Source organism: Neopsephotus bourkii, unplaced genomic scaffold (assembly GCF_033783945.1).
Source record: "Neopsephotus bourkii isolate Nb327-2 ecotype Australia unplaced genomic scaffold, CSIRO-AGI_Nbou_v1 NB_962, whole genome shotgun sequence".
NCBI classification, from domain to species: domain Eukaryota; kingdom Metazoa; phylum Chordata; class Aves; order Psittaciformes; family Psittacidae; genus Neopsephotus; species Neopsephotus bourkii.
This window is the reverse complement of record NW_026901456.1, coordinates 3,332,182-3,354,031: the sequence shown is the minus strand read 5'-3', so window position 1 is coordinate 3,354,031 and position 21,850 is coordinate 3,332,182. Positions and strand designations below refer to the sequence as shown.

General features: G+C 42.2%; 1 protein-coding gene across 3 annotated transcripts in view; it reads right to left on the bottom strand.

The window, feature by feature from the left end:
- EVA1C (eva-1 homolog C) overlaps nucleotides 1-21,850 on the bottom strand; it is a 39,770-nt gene extending 17,920 nt beyond the window's left edge. Inside the window, exons 1-3 of one of the 3 annotated variants that reach the window (XM_061359018.1) lie at nucleotides 21,380-21,850; nucleotides 6,019-6,218; nucleotides 2,445-2,568 (exon numbers count right to left, since the gene is read on the bottom strand). In XM_061359018.1, the coding sequence (XP_061215002.1) occupies nucleotides 2,445-2,568; nucleotides 6,019-6,218; nucleotides 21,380-21,506 (451 nt within the window). In that variant the 5' untranslated portion in view covers nucleotides 21,507-21,850. The remainder of the gene's footprint in view (nucleotides 1-2,444; nucleotides 2,569-6,018; nucleotides 6,219-21,379) is intronic. The other 2 variants (XM_061359017.1, XM_061359016.1) reach the window with 2 other exon arrangements.

The window sequence follows — 21,850 nt, the reverse complement described above, 5'->3', positions numbered from 1 at the left end:
TCAGCTATATTTGCTTGACTCCAGCAAGGTCAGTGGGTTTCCCTGGGTGTGACTTTCCAGTACGGGCTCATTTTGCTGACAAAGCAATGTGAATCAGGAGCCTGAGAAAAATACACCCCCTCCCTTTCTCAGCTGGCACAGGCACACTGGCAGCACTCTCAGCACAGAGGTGGGAAGCCAGTGAGATCATCTTCCAGACAGCACTGCTTATCCGTCCTAGGGAACTGGTTAAAACTGGACATCTGGCCAAGGAGGTCTATTGCTGGTCTATTAGCTGCTCTGGTTGCAGCTTTTTACTGCTCAATTCTTTCCTGGCCTAAGTATGGTGTCAAATATTTTAGTGCAGATAAGACCAGTGAGAAGAATTTATTCTGCTCTGGTTTTTTGTCCTTCAAAATGTGAAAAACAGGAAAAGGAGGCTCCTGAGCTGAGCAGGAGAAAAGGGAAACCTTATTGTTACTGAGTGGTATCCCTGTGAGTGGAGTGTGTGTGCTGGTGCTGGGGGAACTGGAGAGAGAAAACCCTCCTATCTATTCAGTAAAGAAAACATCATTGTTTCATTTATAATAGAACAGATAAAAACAATGGGTTAATGTTCTTGGTAATATTCCAGTTTCTTCCATTCGAGCTCATCAGCAGTCACCAGTATAGGTTTAAAAAAAGCAACTTTAAAAACCATATGACCTGCTGCAGATTGTTACTTCTGCAGAAGCACCTGCCATACTGTACACCCATGAGGATCATGCCCACAAAATCGGAGGCCCTGACCCAAAGGCTGACAGCCTAAAAGTGGGCTCTGTGTTTGTATGGCTGTGCTCTGTGGTTGCTGCAGAGGCTATGGAAGTACCAAGCAACAGAAACAAAACCACAAGTAGTATAAGGTAAGGGTAACAATATAACAGAGACCTCTGCAGAGAGGTAATGATATTTCTAAATAGATGAAAAACTGAGAGATTCAGAGATTCAACTGCTTAAGTGACCACTTGAAGGCAAGGAGACTGTAAAATAAAGTTATACTCGAATAATTTCCTGAGCAAGGATATTTCCCACAGCCAAACCTAACAATATTGGCATCTCACCTACAAATATAAATTTCCTGTCACATAAAATCATGTAATTTGCAGTGTAACTGGACTATTCCTCAAGTCTTAAGGCAGCACTTGCTGTTAAATACACTTTTGACTTACTTTTGTAAAAATCTACATCACAAAGAATATTATATATTCAATGTATCTCATTTCCAGTGGGAAAAGCACCTAATAGAAGTAACAAACAGGATCCCAATCTACTTTTGATTAGTAAGAGGTTTCTAATAACACAGATACAACTATGAAATGAAAATCCACCTACTGTTAAGAATGCAGTAATTTTAATATGAAAAAATAAACCATTAAGATAATTCATCAGATCATTAAAATTTTACATTTCAGACTTCTTTTTCCCCTGATGATTGGCCCAGTAAATCTTCATGGGAGTTCTTGTGTCAGTGCTTTGCCAAAGGTAACATTTGCCTACTCCATTCCTGTATCTCTGCTCTGACTTCAATACTCCGCATAAATTGGCCTTCAGTTTGCCTACCACCCCTGTTCCTATTCTACCTATGATAACTATCTTAATGCTCTGATTAAAGAAAATACCTTTTGTGCTTTCTCCTTTAGATGTGGGATGGTATTTCTGAGTTGGCTGGTGGACCTACCCATAAATCATCATTCAACTATTTTCTTTGGGACCTATTTCAGCCACACTGGAGGTTAGCTGCCAAAAAAGCTGAGCCCCTGGGCTATTGTTCTTATATGCAATAGCAATTAAAAAAACAGTTAGAAAACACTGATAAATGAAACCTCATGATGATTGTCTTAATCTTTTCTACACTTCCATCATGTTTACAAAGTGCATTTTCTTTGAGGCAGGATTTGTCCCTTTACATATTAACATCAACTACCTGCACAGAATACAGGCTATTCTACAATGAAATTCTGTAATAAAGCTAGCCACACATTTGCATCCTCCAGCCATTATTCTATACATGGGAGGTCGTAACAGAGAATCTCTGACAGCTTGGGTCCTATTTCCTTAGCATTTTTGCATATTTCTTACTATAGTATCTTCTTCATCATTTGGATGATCCTTCGCCCAAGCATCTGTTTTTGTGTTTAGCTCTGTCTTTCTAATGCAACATTATCTTTGGATCTCTGTAAAAATAATTTCCAAAATGCTTTTTCTTTCTAGCCTAATGTCTGACACCTGACTGCCAAACTACGCTGGTCATTAAGCTGGCAACAAACACAATGGAGAGCTAAGGTGAAGTAGAAAAAAACAATTTGCTATTAATCTAAGTCTCAAAACTTCACACGGATTTATGCAAAGCCTTGTGCAATGGCATTTTAACCAAAACAAACGTCAAAACACACACAAAGACACATTTGCCTGATGTGATTACTTACTAGGTTTGCATTTAAAGGAGACAAGGAGGAATTTAGTGGTCCCTGGACACAGATCAGGTCCAAAAACCCGACTATTGACAAGGAGTTGGCAGGATCTCAGGTTTTGGCATTCATCCAGTACTTTCTAGAACAATGGGCAAAAAGGATAGGCTTGAAAACAAGGTATGAAGCTATACAGCAATGAGAATACTTAGTCGTACTTTGTTCTATACAGGAAAGAAATCATTCCTTCACAACTTTTTGGCTACCAACATGTAAGAAACATCTGTATCACTGGATTTAGGTCACAGCTCTACTGGACTTCGAGTAATGGCCAAGTTTCTGGGAACACAGTCATCACAGTGATGGTCAGGGCAACTCAGGATGTTACCAGTCTGCTGTTGTTTGTCACTTTTCCTCTGCCCCTGCCATGTCAGCCAGATCTTGCCTTGTGCCACGACAGCCTCAGTGGTGCTTGGGACTCAGTGCAGAGCCCTGAGCAAGTGGAAACATGCTCAGCCCCCAGCCTCTGATTTGCCTGAGGCACTCACTCCTGATAGCATTTATGGGAGTTCCCTCTCCAGGTAACTCAAAAAGATGCCTTTTTAATCGTTCTGTCTCCACCTACTTAAGTTTACTTGATCACACTCATTCTGTAGTACCTTCACTTGAAAGAGTTCAAAGTTCTAACGCTAAGATCTAGTGTGCTTATTGACACTTAAGCACAACCCTTACATATAGCTATATGTAGGACCTCCTGTTTAAGGGGCACTCCTCTCTTGCAGTTACACACATTATCACATACTTACTTGATTTGCCACTTCAACAGATTTCAAGAACTGGTTCATCAGCTAGCAGGGATGTGCCTCTCTATCCTAACCCTGCTCATCTGTTTTGCTTTGGGCTTTTTAAATTTCTTAAATGCTGTTCTAAGGCCATATTTACCCCCAGATACTTTTTTTTTTTTGCCCAACAATATACCATGGTTCTTACTGTGCTGCTTCACTGGGAGTGGCAACACAGGATGACAATAAAAAGGTCAGCAGTGTTAAAAACAAAGGGTCACTGGGCCTCTCCAAGTCCATTAAAAGGAGTGAGTATTCCTAGTGCTCACATTAGTGATACTTCATCAGTTGGTCTGGAGCTGAAGCTATAGAAAATATGAAGACATCACCCAAGATGAGACCACATCCAGTTTTTAATACAGTCACAAGCCAAAGCGCCTAAAAAACCCCAGTTTGAATGTAGCAGTGTACTTACAAAATTCTTATTCGCCTTCAAAACTCAGTTTAGAGACAGCTGTCTATACACTCTTTTTGCATAGTCTGTGTTGTTGTGCCCATGATTCTTGATGTTTAAAATCCCAGCAGGATGTGATAAGAAGGGTGTTGTCTCTGGGTCACCACACTCTTAACACAAGCAGCTATAAGAACAGTTCTCTGATAGTTTTACGTACTCCCGTAAAATCCATGGGAATTTTTGTTCATCAGAACAGTTCTCAGTCATACCAGGAGGCCAAATCACAAATTCACCACTGTGATAGCACAAGCTGCATTCATGTTTCCAGGCTGAGAGAGTTGGCAGTGGCTGAATCTCTCCTGTCATCCTTGGAAGCCATCCCTCCCTAGCAGAAATGATACACACTGGCAGCACATTGCAGCAATCTTATAACACTCTTGCCTTTTTGTTCCCATTAGTAAAAGAAGAGGACTTGCATCCAACACTCTTTGAGCATTAAGTGCACTCTAAAGAGTTTAAAAGGAAAGGAAAAGCACAGCAGACTTAATTTTATCAGTTAATTCTTCTTTTACAGAGTTGCAAGTCCAACAAATAACTCCTCCTTAATTGGGATGCTTCTGGAACAGGCCAGAGAAATCGAGTTACATCTTTAGCAAGTGGAAATAGCTGTCCCCTACTGAGTCACCTTCTGTTTGCACCTGAGCTGAATCATCTCCTGTGCATCTGTTTGTATTTTCTCCTACTTAATGCAAACAGTAGGCACATTTTCTTATCATGTTGCTGTGCAAAAACATGCAACCACAAAAGCAAACGTTGATACTCATAATGAGATAGCACTGGGCTGTTAATATCTTGAAATAGATCTAGCTTTGCAGTGATTCTTCTAATAGGAGGTCACTGTAAAACATGCCTGTTATGCTTCCTCCTGGCTGCAGGGTAGCATCATGGCCAATTATGCAGACTGCAGATGCAGTTCCAAAGGGAAGGGGAGGAGGGATGAGATCACTGGTGCTCTTTTCTAAGAAATCAGTTTACAGGATGCACCCCTTCTCCTTGACAGAACAGGAGATGCATCCCTTAGATGCAGAGCATTTGTATCTCTCACGTTCGTGGCCTTGTCAAAATGCTTTCATGCCTTTGATCAGTGACAGTGCTTGAATGATCACGATAGCTTATACAGAAGTTATTCCATGCTGTGTTTATTATATTCAAGGGAAAAAACTGCCCATGGAGACCTCACAAAGGCACTCAAAAGCCTAAAATAATCATTGGCGTCACTTCACTGTAGTCAGTAAAATGACATCAAGGATGCATCTGGCCTACTGTTTTTGGTGGAGAGATGTACTTTCACATGGCCTGTAGGTCATGTCTGGAATGTCTTTAGAAGTTGCAGTACAGCATGGGCAAGCCACACATACAAAACTGCTGTAAGGCTGCTGCTGCAGAGAGGATATTACTGCCAAACCACGCTGTATAACTCCTCAGCTCACTAGTGGTGGGAACAGACATTCCCTATTGTCAAGAAGCAATGTGTTGGCTGGAAGCACAAAAGTTGCAAGCTTCATCAAAGCTTCTGTAGAGCACTTAAAACAGCATCACCAACAGAACATGTTCAGATTCCTCTGTCTACTCATTTTTTTAATGTTTTACTGTATATGGCCTAACACTGGATATTTTCACTATGATGAAACAAGCTTTTGACAGCAATATACATTAGGCCTTCTAAGCCTTGTTACAAAAGTCTCCAAAGCAGAAAGTAATAATTTATAAAGTATAAATCATTTTAAGCTATACTTAAGTGGGCCCAGCAAACAAACCATAAGATATTACTGATCAAATAATGGATTCACAGAAATGCAGGTATCTGCAAAAGTGCTTAGGATATGCTGTTTAGCTGTATGGTGCCTCTTCTGCAAGTGAAAAGGCATGGAACAAGCCAAACACCAACAAGAATGCCATCTTATTCAGTCAGTTTGTAACCCAGCTCCTTCCGATGTTTGTATCCTCTCCTGGGAATAAGAAGCGCCTGTGTGATGGATTAAGACTGGTCTGCTCAGTCATGACCAGCCCTTGATTAGAAGGGAATTGATTCTTTTAGGAAACTCTGAGGATGGGGTTTCCAAAGCAAGGCTCATCAAAACAGAATACAATCTACAAAGCTTTCACAATCCTATGGTAACATCCTGCTGGCCAGACAAACCCTTTCAGTTGTAATACTTCTGATGGTAAACTGACATAGACACAATGTCATTTCATACAATATTGTGAACGCTTGCCGTTTTCACCCAGCATAGCTCACCGCAGGGACACTGTCAAAAGCATTCTGTGCATTAAGAACCTTTACGACATGCGATACCTGCAAAGAAGTGGGTGCCACACAGTTTTGGGGTTCTGTTATCCTGGTTTCAGTCTCCTGAGTACTACACATGTGGTAGTAGTCTTGCCCGTAAAATGCTGACTGAACACTTATTGTTGAATGCCGAGGACAGTGCAGGCTCAAATGCTCCCCATCGCAGGCACAGGCAGTATGATTTTGCAGAAGTTTGGTTAGGTAACCTAGAAAATATTCAGCTCTGTTAAAACCAGTACAGGAAATGACAAGCTTGTTAGATAACAAGAAACCCACAATCAGTCTCTGGAAAGAGGACTGTAGTCAAGGCTATACATATGGCCCGCTGCCACACCACATGGTTCTTCTGTGAATGGGTCAACCTTTACATGCTAGTAACACTCAGGTCTGGAAAACAAGAGGTGGCGTGGCTGTGAGTCAGAGCCTTACCAGTACTCCAACAGTGGCACCGTGTCGGAGATGTCATTACACAGACAATAAATGGGCTCAGGCGCCTGCCAGTTGTGACTGCTAACAACCCCAGGGCATGTTTGCAGAAGTCAAACAGGCTATCACTTGGTTTTGTGGGCTAGACTCCTGCATTCCAGCTGGCTAAGGTATTCCTTAGACCTTGTCTTAAACTGATGTTGTGCACTTCTGCACTCCTAGGCAGTTGTTTCACACAAGTGATGATAAAAGTGATCGATTCCCTCTGTATCACTAAATCAGATGCTAGGATAACAGAGAAAAGGTGGTCCAAAAGTGGTGGACACCACAGGTGCTGAACAGAAACCAAGAAGTAAGACACAGAATTATGTATTTGCTGGAGAGTTTGTTGAAGTTACCAGGAGAGGGAGAAGTAGGATCTGTATGCAGCTGTACCATCCATTTGCATCTCCTAGGAAGTCCATGAGTAGCAGAGCTAACGACAGCCGTTTTCCTGATTTGTGTCTAATTTGTATTGTCTCTAGCCAAGATTTTTGTTATCAGCACAAATATTTATAAATTTAACCTTCTACTGCCCTTTTCCCTGTTCTGCAGAATACTTCAATGGGAACATGCAGGCTGCTGCCTTTGACCATTACAAATTGGCACTGTGATGGAAAACTATTGGGGGTAATTTAACTCAAAGACTTTCCTCACCTATACTTACGAAGCTTTGATATTGCTACCATTCCGTCATGCTTGATTGAAATCTGTCTTTAAGCAGAAATGTTTGAGCGTGAAGGGGAAAAAGAGGCGTGAGGGACAGGAGAGTGAAAGGATACAAAATACCCCTCTACAAATGAAGCAATATCCTTTCTCATCCATAAACACAAGGATATCAGACTCAAATCCACTTTTTTTTCCCATGGGTTTTATGACAACTTAATATACTACTATCAAAGCAAATCTGTGTTGTCATTCTTCCACTATTAGCCAAACATTTTATTAATGTGCATACAACAACCATATTTGAATAGTTTCCTTATTCTTATACATGTATTAAATTCTGTGTAATTCTCCCTAAAATCAGTTCCCTACTTCTAGAATACCAAGTTGATCCACACTCACATCAAAACCCCAAAGTTCTCTAAATGAAACACATTAAATAAGGAGAAAGCACTAAGAGCTTCCACGTATTGTTTGCTACAAGTTTTGTAGAAGTTTTAACACTGACACCATAGCTTTTTAATTTGAAGAATTATAATTTTCCTATCTTTGCCTCCTTTCCAAACATATAATTGGTCTAATTAAAGGCAAAAGCTAGTATCTTCTCCTCAGAAACCTTCCTTACCCCACTGTGGTGACAGCAAAATTATTACTGCTTAGTATAACAGAGAAAAAAAAAACCAAGCCATATTTTCTTGCTGTGGTGGCTGAATCAGAAACAGAATGACAAGTTTTTTGTATCACTAAAACAAAAATCAGTTTTCTCAAAGAAAATACTGAAAAACTTTGCTCATGTCATTTATTTTTCACATATTTTTCCCCCTCTTAAAACTTTCACCAAAGCTGAGCAATTTCAAAAAAGGTTTTTAAGGGTACATTTGAATATTCACGTGAATGATATGAAAAGAAAGCATTCCAGTTGTCTGGCATCATTTCAAGCTTCAGCTACGCAGGTGGATGGGGAATTCAGCTCCTCTATCAGTTACTGGGTCTGCAGAAAGGGAAAACCTGCTCTGCTATTGTTATTGCTGTTCCTCATCTAGAGCTCAAGAGAGGCCAGGAGTCAGTCAGATGCACCTTCCAGTGTATCAGAGATGAAGGTGAGTCCCTCAGCTCATTGAACTCAGTCTGAGCACTGGCACTAAAATCAGGTTATGGAGTGAATTTCATGCCCTGTATTTGTAGTCTAGATCTCAAGGCACCAGACTAGCAGGAATCCCTACAGCTTCTCATAGGTTAGATAAAATAATAATAGGAAAAGAAGACAAACCACCACCACCGAAAAACCCCAAACCAAATCCATCCCCTAGATTGTCTGTGTAACTGAGATCACAAATAATTGAGCTTTCCTGCCAGAGCCACTCCTCTGTCAGCCTGCACCTCAAAGGTGCTGAGTGTTGTCAGGAAAATGGGCTGAATGCCCAATTGCACCCAAGTGACTTTGCTACAGGCCGATACTGTAAAGGGGCCTCCAGTGGCACTTACTGCTGCTGAATGCCTTTGACATTGCCATCACAGCATAAAGAGCCACAGTGTAAAAAAGTATTCAGCCCAACATGAGTTGAGGGCACTCAACACCTTGGAAGATTTAGCCCGATATTTGTAATCATTTCAATTCTTCAGGTTTTAAGTTACTTGGAGCCAAGAGTGCTGTATACAAAACAGCACAGTATTCCCTAAAGAATATCAGCTATGTTGTGATTTGGATGAGTTCCCTGGCATCTTAACTGCTACTTTGATCCTGCAAATTCCTAATCCAGTATCTAAGCACCTTTCTCCAACAATTGCAACTATTCAATCCTTTAAAAAATGCCTTTATAAAAATTCTGTTCTGATTCTGCACAAGCAATATTGTTCACTTGTAAAAATAGCATTGGGTGGACTGGTGAAAATAAGACATCGTGCTCTCTGCCTTTCTAAGCAGCATTTCAAGTTACTGGTGTTATTAAAATCCCTGTGTATTTGCACACAATAAAGGATAAAAATAGTAATGGAAATCGGCTGAAACCTAATGTTCTCTGATAAGAGAAGTGGTGACGTACTAGCATCTAAATTGCTCATCTCACATGGCAGGCCACATAAACCTGCATTTTTATTACTATACACACAGGCTACATAGACACAGGTGGAGTGGTCAGCCCTTTGCGAAGAGTGGTGCTGAATGGGCCGCTCACAAAAGAATGCTGAGAAAGAATTCCCACTCAAAAAGACACATTTTCCTCTTATTTTCCTCTGAAAAACTCCAGGTTCTTTCCTCTCTTCATGCAGGCCTCATTCACATGCTGGGGTGCTGTCTGCCCTGGCTCAGCAAGCAAATAAAGTTTTCTTAGCAGTTACTGCCTCTCACCTTGGTCCCGGAGTGGTGCTTGCACAGGAGGGAGCAGTTTACAGTTGCTTTCCTTCCTTTCCTGGGCACCATAGCCTTGTAGTCACCCTAGTTGAAAGCTTCATCTTCTTGAGACCTTAAGTATCCCTATATTGTTTACCAGATTCTGTACAGAAACACACTTCCTCTGAGGCAGCAAATTCAGCTGAACGACAATGTAAGGTTAGGGGAAAAATATGTTCTTATCTGTACAATTAATAGCAGCCATGATTATCAGAAGAGAGGGCATTGTAACAGTTGAATGGGTCTGTCACTCTTTCTGAGGCATGCTTCCTTTTCTGCATTTCTCTCAACTGGCACGACTAAATCAGGTCATCCAAAATAGACAGCAGGGTTGTGTCACCATCCAAACCAGACAGCAGGATTGTGTCACTTTTAGGCACTGGCCCAGCACATAGCCTGGGCTACCCACACTTCAGGGCACTATTTGTTGTGCAGATTCCCTTAGGTTTTATTTGTTTAATTAATCAAAATCTGTTAGGCTTGAATTCTGAGAAAATTGTTCGGGTTTTTTGTTTGTTTGCTTGGGTATTTTTAAATATCTGAGAGTTAAAGGCTGTGCCTGGGCTACAACACACCTCTAAATCCTGGTCTCCTGTGTGCTAGGGAAGCAATTGCTGATTCATTTCTAGCCAGCACATGAGGAGTTTCCCTTCTCCTGGAAATTAGAGCATGGGGAGGGCTGCAGCACAATGATGGTTCACCCAAGCTTGGATGGAGTGAGGCCATGGCTGTGTGTACACCTGGACAGGGAAACCAGAAGACCTGTTAGTTATGGGGTTTCTTACCCTGAGCAAACAGAATCTTAAATGGACCCTTATACAAATCCTTAGATGATTTAATGTTTTGAAACTAATGTTGGGGTTTTTTTTCTTTGTTTTCTGCGTTGTTGGGTGATGGAGTGGAAAGTGGTGTTTAGCTATGGCAGCCACTTTTTCAAGCATTATTCTGCAATGAGGACTATAGATTTCCTTTCTTCAAAAATCGTATGTGTCACTCTTCTTTAAAACAATATGAAATTTTATTTAAAAAAGAAGTCTGCTACTGTGAGAATTGCCTAAATTAGAAAAACTTGGCAATACTGCAGTGTCCCAGTAACATCTCTATGTCTCTGTGTGAAAGCCCCACTAGGAGCTTTCCCATTTACCCAAGACACACATTCATAAGCAATGTATGGGGTGCTCTGCATACAAAATGATGTACAAGACGTTACGGACTGGCTCAGAAGTTAAGCCTGAATCATAGAGCAACAAACAGATCCCATTGATTTGAAGGCCAGAAGGTATCATCCCACCCAACTGTCTGCATAACCCAGACTACTCACTCATTGTAACTTTTTACTGAGACTCAAAACACTAATGCAGAATTCAAGCATAATCCTTTCTTCCAGAATTAGCCAAATTAGTCACAGCATCCACTGTGTTGACAAAGAACTTTAAATAAAGAAACACAGCACCAGAAAAACACACAAAACCCTGAAGCTGAGCAGCTGAACAAAGCTTTAACCCTTACTGATCACTTCTTGTTGCAAAGGAGGACTGTTAAACTGTAATAACAATGACAGGCAAAAGTAACTGGCCTAAGAGAGGAAAGGTTGTAAATAGAGAACACTTTGTGTGAAACAGAGCTCTTAAAATGTTCTAGGTTTTACAGAATGCTTATAGAACGTTTGCTCCTGGTGCTATTGCTTTGAATAGCAACAATAATACAATGAACCTGTAGGCATGCAAATCCAGAAAGATATTTCTTTCTTTTAAAAATACTGAAGAACTGGGAACTTAGAAAGTATAAAAAAAAATGATTACCAAAAAGCCTGGAAGTGGTCAGCCAAGGGATGTGTTACGTCTCTCACGTATGGCACAAGACAGTACAGGATACTTAGATTAGCTGCATTTTTTCCTTATGGTGGAGGACACTAACACAAGGCCTTTTTCAGTTGCCAGCATTAGAGTAAAAAAGAAATGTGTACATTCTGCCCAGCCTCACTGCTCTGGCATGAATGTCACCATACGGAAGCATCAAGGAGAACAGAATTCTAAGCTGTGAGTCTAATGCCTAGCACATATTAAATGCAATCTCAGCGTTGACTGATGTAATGTCTTTTTGGCAAGACAGCAGCTTTGCAATGTAATATTTTTAGAGCCTGAAGCCGAGCAGCACACAGACTATGAGGATTCTCAGAATAGGGCCTTCATATACAGATTTAGTAATATTAGTTCCTGTGCACCACTCAATCTAGCTTAATTAGCGCAGCAATCTGCTGGCTCATTTTAATGACATACAATTCCATTTTAGATCAAAATAGATTGAAATAGCACACATATTGTTGTGGGAGTCCCAGAAGGCTAATCCATTCGGTAAAACTACTTCAGCTCCCGTAGTTTTATGGCGAATTGTGCCAACAGTCATTAAAAATACACAAGCAAGACTGGCAAGTTTGAAGGAAGAGATCTCATGTGGTGATAACAGAATTGTTTATAAACTCTACTAGGAGCACCGTTAGAAGCATCAATCTATTTACTGTTATTTGGGATCCAGCTGCAGTACTTCTCCAGCAATGTTTTCTCTGTTGGTTTGTGTAGGAAGCACTGAAGAGAAATTAAGCCCTAAGTTTCCTCCCCATCCCCTCTGCCATACTCCTTTCTGGTCTTCAGAGGCAGCTATGCCACAGACCATGCTGTTCAGGGTTTCTGCATAATCACTGCTGGGCTCCGTGCATGGATATGACAGTACCTATTGGCTGCATCCATAGAAGCAACAATCTGCCTCTTGTAATTGTGTTTATTCTCTTACGTTGGCTGCCTGCAAGCTCTTTCTGTGGTAGCTCTTTTTGAGAATTAGTAATCCTGACAGAGGACCCAGGGAAGACACTGTTTCTGAAATTCACACCACTATTTCTTGCCCCATCATTTTATTCTTTTTCTTTCAAGTGCCTTGTAAGCATACTGAGTCATTCCAGCCAGACTTGGTCTCACAGTCTTTTAACAGTAAGAAATACTCTTAGGCAGAACCATTGTTTATTCTGCTCACTATTCAGAAATGTGTACCAGCTTCACCCAGCAGATACACATGAAAATCCATACTTGCTTAACGTATGCTTTCTTGCATAGTCACTAATTTGACTTAATTTCCCTTCATTGCTTGAGGGTTTTTTAGTGTGCTTTTTCCCATTATTCCTCTCAACACTCATACTCTTTACAAGTACCTGCTATCCTACTAACACCATCCATTTGCTTCGACTGCAGGAGATGGCATGAAAAGATGGTTTGCTATGCAAGGAAAAGAATTTTTGTACAATCACTGTGGTTTTTAGATTATCTAAATCTTTTTGATTTGGGGACAGATGTTCCCTCAAAAAAACTAGAGGTAACCCAGTTTCATTGATAAGCCAGTGACCATAAAAACACCCCAACTTTCCAGTTCCAAATACGTAGTTTGGTTTCAGAGCATCCAAAGCTATTGCTTTTCTTAGAATCAGTCCTTGAGAGTTTTGAGTTGACCATTTTTGAGGGAGATGAAGCTTATGAGATCATGATCTCTGTCCATCTGGCATTTTCTTACTCAACTAAAAATTTTTACTCTCACTGTCCAGTTTCAAACCTGAGGGGCACAGGGCTCAAAGAAATAAAGTTCCTACAATTTTCATGAAAGCTGAAGCCTGAAGTAAGAAAAGTAAGTAAGAAAAGAAAGTAAGAACTATCACTTCCTACTCAATCTAATTGACTAATGCTGAAAGTCAACTGGCTGCTGAAGAAACAGTATTCTTATACTGGACAACTAATCAGCCTGCTGCTAATGGAGCAATTTGTTTTCACTGGTGTTAATGACAGATGAAGTCTTCAACAACAAAATGTTTGAGTTAAACATGAAAATGCTTTTGGGATAGTATAGTAATCAAAGCAGGCATCATTGATGAAAACATCAGTTAGGTTTTCTAAGAACTGATTTATCAACATGTGTGCTTTCCTAAGGAAATTGTCTTAATTTTTCCCTCATAGCCATACCTCCTGGATCATAGTCTGGATCACGACCATCTTATTGAATCCACTTCTCATTGTCTACTAGATCTGAGCAAGATTTAATCTGAGCAATTAAGAAAGAGCTTGGTTGCACTTAAGCCAGAGGAAGGACCAAGGTAACAAGCAGATAATTGAGCACAAAAACACATTCAAACTCCAGTATCAGAATAAGGTCTATTTAGTGAGTGGCAGCATATGTAAGAAGCCAAGCCATGAGCTCTTAGAAAAACAAAACCAAGACATCATGAAGTAGCAATCTCCTGTAACTTTCTCGTTATGTCAAATGGGCATTGTTTCTCCAGGACCACAAAACCTCTTCATATCCATGCCACTTGGCTCAGACTTGTAGATATGTGAATTAAATTTTGGCAGAGAGGGAAAATCCATGAGTCCTGCATTCGCAGACCAGATGCCTATTCTGTCTTTCACATCCTCCCACAGCTGTTCTCTGTTTTCCTTCAGATCTACAGTTTCATATTTCTCTGTGTTGTCTCCTAGGAGTGATGCTTATTTTCACTGCACCTCAATGGTTTTCTTCAGAAATCAGACAGATCCCTATGCACTTCCTTTCTCTCACTCACTTTCTCTTTTTATTTCTTTCTTCTCCTCTTGTGCTAGGAAGAGGCAAACTATTACTAATCCCCAAGGATTCTGGTCTGTAGTAAACTCCATACTACAGTCAGTTATACTTCTCTCAGCGGTTCCAGAAAGCCACGAGGACAAACACTTGTCCTGGGACTTAATATGGATCTATTACAGTAGAAAAGGAAGACTTTCTCCCTCGTATCCTAAGGTGCTCACAAGAGGTACAACACTGTTAAGGGAGACTGCAAGGCTCTCTTTTGCCCTTGGCAAAAAATGCTTCTTTTGATTGGAGACAAAGTAGCCTCTTCTAGGGCCATTAACAAGAAGTAACAAGAGAAAGGCTCAGCAGTCACCAACTGCTTCTGGAGACAGGATGCGTGAATCATTATGGCCAAGAGAAAGCAAAGTTATAATCTTCCCAAACACTGCGAGTAGAAGAACCTCTGGGACTACAGGAAAGTATTTCTTTGAAAACCTGGATTTAGGAACTTGAACGTCTATGCAAACCTGAGAGGGTTCATTGTCATGAGAACTGTTCATTGCCAGCTCCTCAGAAAACAAAATACAGGTTTTGTTTTGCAAACAGAACTCTAACTCAGATTCTGCATTTTTTGTATGCCTGTTTATATGTGACACTCAAAATATCAGCTAGAGATCAGGGAATTTGCCTACTGAATCACTAAGTCCATCCTCTGGTAGCTCACAGACCTACGCTGTTGGGATGGCTTATAGTACAGCAAGTCCAAGCCAGAAAAGCAAAAAATGGCCTCCTAGCCTGGTGGTTTTCTTTATAACATTTCATTGTCTCCAACTCAGTTTTAGCCTGAAGAAATGAAAAGTCAAAAAGGCAAAATTATTCTGAAAAATTAATGCTTTTCTTCCCATCCAAGAACAAATACAATGAAGAAAAATAAACAAATACTTGTGGGTTGAGACCCTTATCCAAAGCCCAGTGAAATCCTTGGGAATCCCTCCAGCAACCACAGGCTTTCAATCAGGTCTTATGAGTGATGTTTTAAAATTAATTCTAAATTAAGAGCCAAATATCACTGGTATTTAATTTGTTGCCAGAAGCCACACAATAGACCTTTGAAACAAAACTCTTAAAATGCATAGAAATTCAGACGAAATGACTCACCAATGCTGAACAAATAAGGCGCAACCTCGCCTCCTTCTGCTCTTTAGTTCCCTTTAAGACACTATTTTCTCTTTGTTTGGTAATATTGCAAAATATTTCCACTTTAATTGTAGATTATGGTTGGCAGATGACAGAATTCTGATAACCGGTGACTGGTCAGACAGTGCTTTCTCTGTCTGGGGATACTTCCATCAAAATCTGAGTATATATTTGAAACAGTTCTCTGGCCCTTTCTTTAATAAAGCTGAGACTGTCTGAAAGCTCTGTCTTACTAACAAGGGAATCAGCAGCAGATGGAATAGGAAGGCAGGCAGAAGCTAATCCCTGCTATTTATTTTGCATAAAAATAACATATGATGTGTCAGGTACCAGCAATTTGCACAGTGAGAACAAAGAGAGTTCCTGCCTCAAAGGTGTAAGAATCTGAAAGACAGACTCAAACATGTCGGTCTCTGAGCAGTGGAGCTCAGCAAGGCAGATTTCCTACGGGGTTTTGTCTCATGCCTGAATTTCGTAACATCTGTTGTTATAGGAGCATCACACTATGCTTTAACTCACTTTGGGAGAGCTTTAGGAACAGCATCCTTTCTGGGGGATGCTAGTAGGGCCTAGCTGCTTACGCTCACAAAATGTGTTAAGAACTTAGTAGGACCAGAACTTTTACTTCTCTAACAAGGACGACTAAATCTCATTAGTGGATTTAAGAAAAAAATATTAGGCAAAATCCACATCTAAAATGGGATTTCATAAACTACATGTCCTCAGGAATGCAGAAAGAAGTGCAGAGACAGGCCTGAAACAAAATCCTGGATCTCAGCACCATGGTCTAAACTGCCACCTCTGACACATGCCTCTTTGCTCCACAGAACAAACCCCAGATGCAAACTCGCTCCACTTTGAGAAACTTTAAACCAGACTTTGAGGTTTAACTCCCATATTACTGAAATGAAACATGTTTCTAAAATGAAATGGTTTTCTTTAAACAAAGCAACCAAAATTTTCATTTGAGTTCTACAAGGCAGTATCAAGATGATGCATCATTGACATCACTCCTTTTAACACCTCTTTAAATATCCTGGTCAAGCTCCACTTCCCACCGTGAGTCAACAGAACTGACTCAAGGAAATTATACAGGATTTTATCTGGCCAACACAAAACCAACAAAAAAACCTCTGCATCATTGCGGTTGGTCATGATTGATCCTGCCACATTATTACAAACAAAGCATTTGCTTGAAGCATTTGTTTGCTTTCCTTTTGCCTGGGGGAATCTGGGATGGGTGAATGCCACAGAACTTAATGGAAACTTTTAATGCAGAAAGGCCACAGGATCAGATTATGTTTCTTGGGTGAACTGGTTCGCTTTTTTATTAGATCCATTTGTTTTCTGATGTTGGGTTAGAAGAGCAAGTCTATGGAGTTAAAGCAGTGCTTAGTTCTGTCTGAACTGTCCTGGGAAAAGAAAGAAAAGTTGACACCAGCAGACAAAGATTAAAAAGTTCTACCTAAGCAGGGCTGCTTTTTCTGTTCACATCCACAAAGTCATTCTTCAGCCAGTTATGCAATCACACAGCTACTTCATTTTTGATCTTCGGTTACAGCCACGTTTCTTAAAAGCTGCCCAGAAAACCTGGCTGGGACTAAGGTAAAGAAGGGGAGATTGACTGATGAAGTGAGCAAAGGAGGCCAGTTCAAGCAGAAAGCCTAAGCTCGAAGTAGCATGGAGAAAAGGAGGAAGAAAGTGGCATAAAAAATAACCCCAAAAAGGTGATGGGTGTTCTTCAGTGTTGTCAGAGAGGTGGAATTTGTTCCTCGATGGATAAGAGGTCAGTTCACTTTTACAGCAGATGAGGAAAAGGAGGGAGAAGGAGCAGGGCTAGGACAGAGAGAGACAAGGGGAGAGCTGAGCACTTTTCCCATTGCTAGCAAGGTTGAGACACAGGAACAGTTACTCCTGCTGTTGAGAAGGTACACACTCCACAGCAAATGCCACCATCCCCAGCAAAACCAACTCTCCCTCAGTAGCAGTGGTAGCAGACAGATGAGCTTTCCATAGCATCACTATAGGTATATAGGTATAGTATATATGTGTAGTATATAAATCAAGTATAGTATATGAGTTCGGTGGTTTTGCCAGCTCCTTATTTTGCCCATCCTGGGAACCAGTTCTTGAACATAGAGGAGCTGTGAGGAAACATCTGTCATGTGGCCTGATTTGGCACAAAAAATGTGTCCCTCTTCACTTCTGACAGTCCCTTGGGAGCCCAGAGTATTTAGGATTTTAGCCTGCAGAGATGAGAGAATTAGCAAAATTCACAGCAGGCTTCAGTTTCCTGGACTGGGACCTGATCCGAAACAGGAAAGCTGCAAGTGATCACTGAGAAAAACAGTGTGAGGACAAGTGCTAAGCAGGGATGAAGCTGTGGACATGAATAAATATTTTGGTGAAAAGTTATTTTAGATGTGTCTTGAAGAGTTGGCATCAGGGGAAGAAAACTTCCTAGGTATAGGGTCAACCAATATGCATGAAGATCTAAGAAGGACTGTGGATCAAATCTCTCTTTTCTTCCAAACCTTCACCTTTCAGTTTCGAATTTGGGCATAAAAGCTTGGATGCCACTTTTAAAAAAGGAATCACAGAGGATGGCAGATGTTAGAGCAAACCTCCACCTCCAATAACTAATGCAATTAATAAATATGCTCTTTGTTGCCACCGAACTGTTAAGACAATAATAGATTATGCAGCTCTTTAAGTATTGTGTGCATCAGCATTATTTTACTTCCAAGATCTCCTGCTATTTAAAGGAGAAACTAATTTTGCTTACTGACCCTGAGTACTCCTAATAGTTTGATTTAGAACTGGTGCTGGAGTCTTGTTTCTGAATTTTTTTTCTCCCTAGAAAAAACCAATTCCCACATCAAGTCATAAAATGTTATTGCACAGTGAAGAGATGTCTCCAAAAAAAGGGGGAGAAAAAAAACCCCAAAAGAAATTAAAAAATGCCATACCAACATTTTTTTACTCATAGTTAAAAGCCAGACTGAGAAACATACGAGAACAAGAATCTGCAGCTCTATATCCTGTAAGAGTAATAACAAAACCACAATAGCAACTGACCTGCAATAACCAAATTAAGAGATTCTACTCACAGCCAGAGCTGGCAACCTCTCTTTTATGAAAAGGGAGGGATAAATACTGTACTGCTTTTGTGAAGTGATCCATAAAAAATTACCACAGTTTTATAAATGGGGAAATAAATACAAGTCAAACATTAAAAAAAAAAAAAAAAAAAAACCCACAAAAACAAAACCACACCAAACCCCAAACCTTCATTATCTATATATACTGTTCCCTGCTCCCCTTGCCAAAAACATGACACCCCAAGAGGGGTCACCTTTGTGTTGCTACAGGCTAGCAGCTAGGTCTTGTGATTAACAAATGGACTCTGAGAAGGTTAGAATAGCTAGCACAATTTAATATCCACCTGAAGAGAACAATAAAGATTACATGTGCACTTGCTGCAATCTGACAGCAGTCTGCGAAGTGATTATAGAAAGTTGTCAGAGTGGGGGGAGAAGGAGAGAAGAACAGGACTTGGGCTGCTGAGGTAGAGATCTGATGCTGGAAACACACAGAGCAGAAAAGACAATGACCCAAAAAAGTATGCACCTAATAATCTGAGCCTAAAATCTGTGAGAAGCAGGGAAAATTTAAGCAACTATCCTTCCAATTGTCTGTGCACTCCCAAATTCCCAGAACCTGATCAAATCATGCCAAACACATTCAAGGTGCAGATCTGTTTCATTTGCTGTGGCATGGGCTGCACGTGGAAACCTATAACCTGCCCCCTGGAATCGCCCTCAGAAGGGCAGGGTTAGACCTGATCCCTTTCAGAAGACACAAAATGCAGGTGGTGGGTAAAGCAGGCGGAGCCAGCTCCCCACTCCTCATCTATCAGGATAATCCCCAGGAGCTGTTTGCACCTTGTAAACTGCTCGGTGCTGCTTCTTTAAAAAGGGCAGATTTGTTTTCATGTAAATTCAACAACGCTTATGAAAATCAAGTCGCTGTTCCTGTTGAGGGGAGCAAATAAGGAAATTCAGGAACTCTAGAAGTTCAGCTTGAAGCTGCTCTTACAGAGCTTGTAATTCTCTAAGAGGTATTAATCAGACTGGGAATGGCACTGCAGGGTGTCATCTTCTGACAGTCCTGGCCCACAGCACCTACTTCTGAAGTAGTCAAAAACTTCTCTGTGTGGTCTTTCCTGTCATTCTGGATTAGACCCCCATGTTAAAAGTAAAAAGAAAAAGTGAGCAGAATTTGTTCAGGCTGGAAACTTCCCAATCTGGCAATAATTTTGGAATTTGATTTTCCTTTCTACATCTTATTGATGGAATTCTCTGCATGGCACTTTTAATACTGATCTCTGGGGTGAGACAAACATTTTGCCTTGGTCATTCTACCTATTTGGAAAGTTCAGCACACAATGAATACTGAATACAGCTGTACTTCTGAAACATATCTTGGATAACCTTATCTAAATAACTTCATTTGAAAAGTGAATAGACTTTTGTGAGAGGAACTTTCTTAGATAAACTAGAGGGATATTTTTTAACTCAGCGGCTATTTGAAAGGGAAAATTTGAACTCTTTATTTTCTTGTGGAGAACTGCCATATGATTCCAAAACTAACATGTACAAGCCAGCAGTTAAGCCAAAAAGTCACCAAAGAATGAGACAGCAAACATTTAAAAGCCCTATACATGTGAAAAGAACCTAGTAAGAGAAACTTAAGTTTATCCAAGTATATAATCGTGGTCTTTATGTTTGGTGCTTGCTTGCTTGGAAATGTTCAGGCTTATAGACTTGGACACAATAATAAAATCACAAACAGTATTTTCTTATGGTTGAGGAAAGGGTTTTTACAGAACCACCACCAAGAGTTTGAACTGTATTAATATGAACTATATGAATATGGGTAACAACACATTTGGACTATTAATTATATGCTAATTTTTTCCCGGTGCACTCGACTGGCATTTGGGAAGTTCTGCTCTGCTCGTTAAGGGTAACGTTTGCTTTCTGCCCTAGGGGCAACTCCTTAAGCTTGCAACTGCCAGGAATATGCTGTGCTTACTGTGAGACACAGAAAGGAGTGAAACCGCTCTTCTAAGTAACTTCATAACAGCAGTGAGATGCCCTGGCACATAAGCAAAATCACAAAAGCTCAGATTTCTCAAACAGAAAATAAAACCTGCTTCTTTGTTCTAGTGAAAACAAGGACATATTTCCAGTTTCGACAGCCACTTCACTTTGCACCGACACAGCACCCTTGCAGGGATCACCTCCTTGATTTCCAAATGACAGCTCCTGCCTCTGCTCACTTTGAATTGACTCTCACCATCACAGCGCTACTAAGGCGAAACGCCCTCCCAGCAGAGAGAAGCGCAGCATTATTTGTTCGCTACCGGAGTTAGGGAAGGCTCTCTCAGGGCTCGACTCCAAGTCTCCAGGAGAAAGTGGGAATCTTTCCAGGGACTTCCACGCACTTTTGGTCAGGCCCTGGCCTGTTCACGCACAGCTTTCCACCGCGCAGCTGACAAGAACCTGGCAGTCCAACTCTTCGAGTCCCTTCCCACCGGACCTCTCTGGAATACCTCACCCCCACTCTTCCTTCCTCCCCTCCTTCACACGGTGCCACGGCCGCGGCACATCTGAATCATGAAGCCGTGCTCCCCTGGGTGCAGGCCCGTGTCCCGGCCCTGGGACACGCCGGTCAATACGCAGCTTTCCGAGCAGTGCCGGGCGGGGTCCGAGCGCAGGCGGCAGGCAGCCTCCCGCCGCGGACACCACCGGCACCTCCTGCCGGCGCCAGTCCGGGGTACGAGGGGCTGCCGGGGGTGCCGTTCGAGGGTCCTGGGCGCGCCTCACGGCGGGGGGTGCCGGGATCCGAGGGCTCCCCTCCCGAGGCGATACGGGGGGGCCGGCGGTGGGGATGCAGGTGCCCTCCTCCTGCCCACCCCGCCTCGCCCCTCACGTCTCCCGCACCGGGCACCGCGTCCCGGGTGACCGTTAGTCGGTCCCGGCCCTCCCGCTCCCCGCCCCGTACCTGAGAAGTCGGCGAGCGCCGCCACCTCGGCGCTCCACACGAGGATCACGCAGGAGAGGAGGGGGAGGAGCCGCCCGGGCTCTACCTGTCTCCATCGTGGGTGCTGCCCCGCATCCCCGTCCCTCATGGTGCGGCTGAGGGCAGCTCGGGGCGAGGGGGCAAGCCCGCCGCCTCACATGATGGAGCCGGTCCCGGCTGGCGGGACCGCCACCGCCGGCCCGCAGGGCGCCCTCCGCCGAGGGGCAGCACCGGCGGCGGGGCGCGGGAGGAGGAGAAGGGCGGAGCGGCCTTGCCCGAGGCCGAGGCCGCGGCTGGAGGGAGTCCCGGCCGGCGTGGGGCCGCGGGAGGCGCGTCGCCGCCGCGGGGGAGCCCGCGAGGGCGGTGGGGAAGGGGAAGGGAAGAGGCTTCTCGGCGACGCCGTGCCTGGCACTGCCCTCAGCGCACATCGTGCGGGCCGGGCTGAGTCAGACC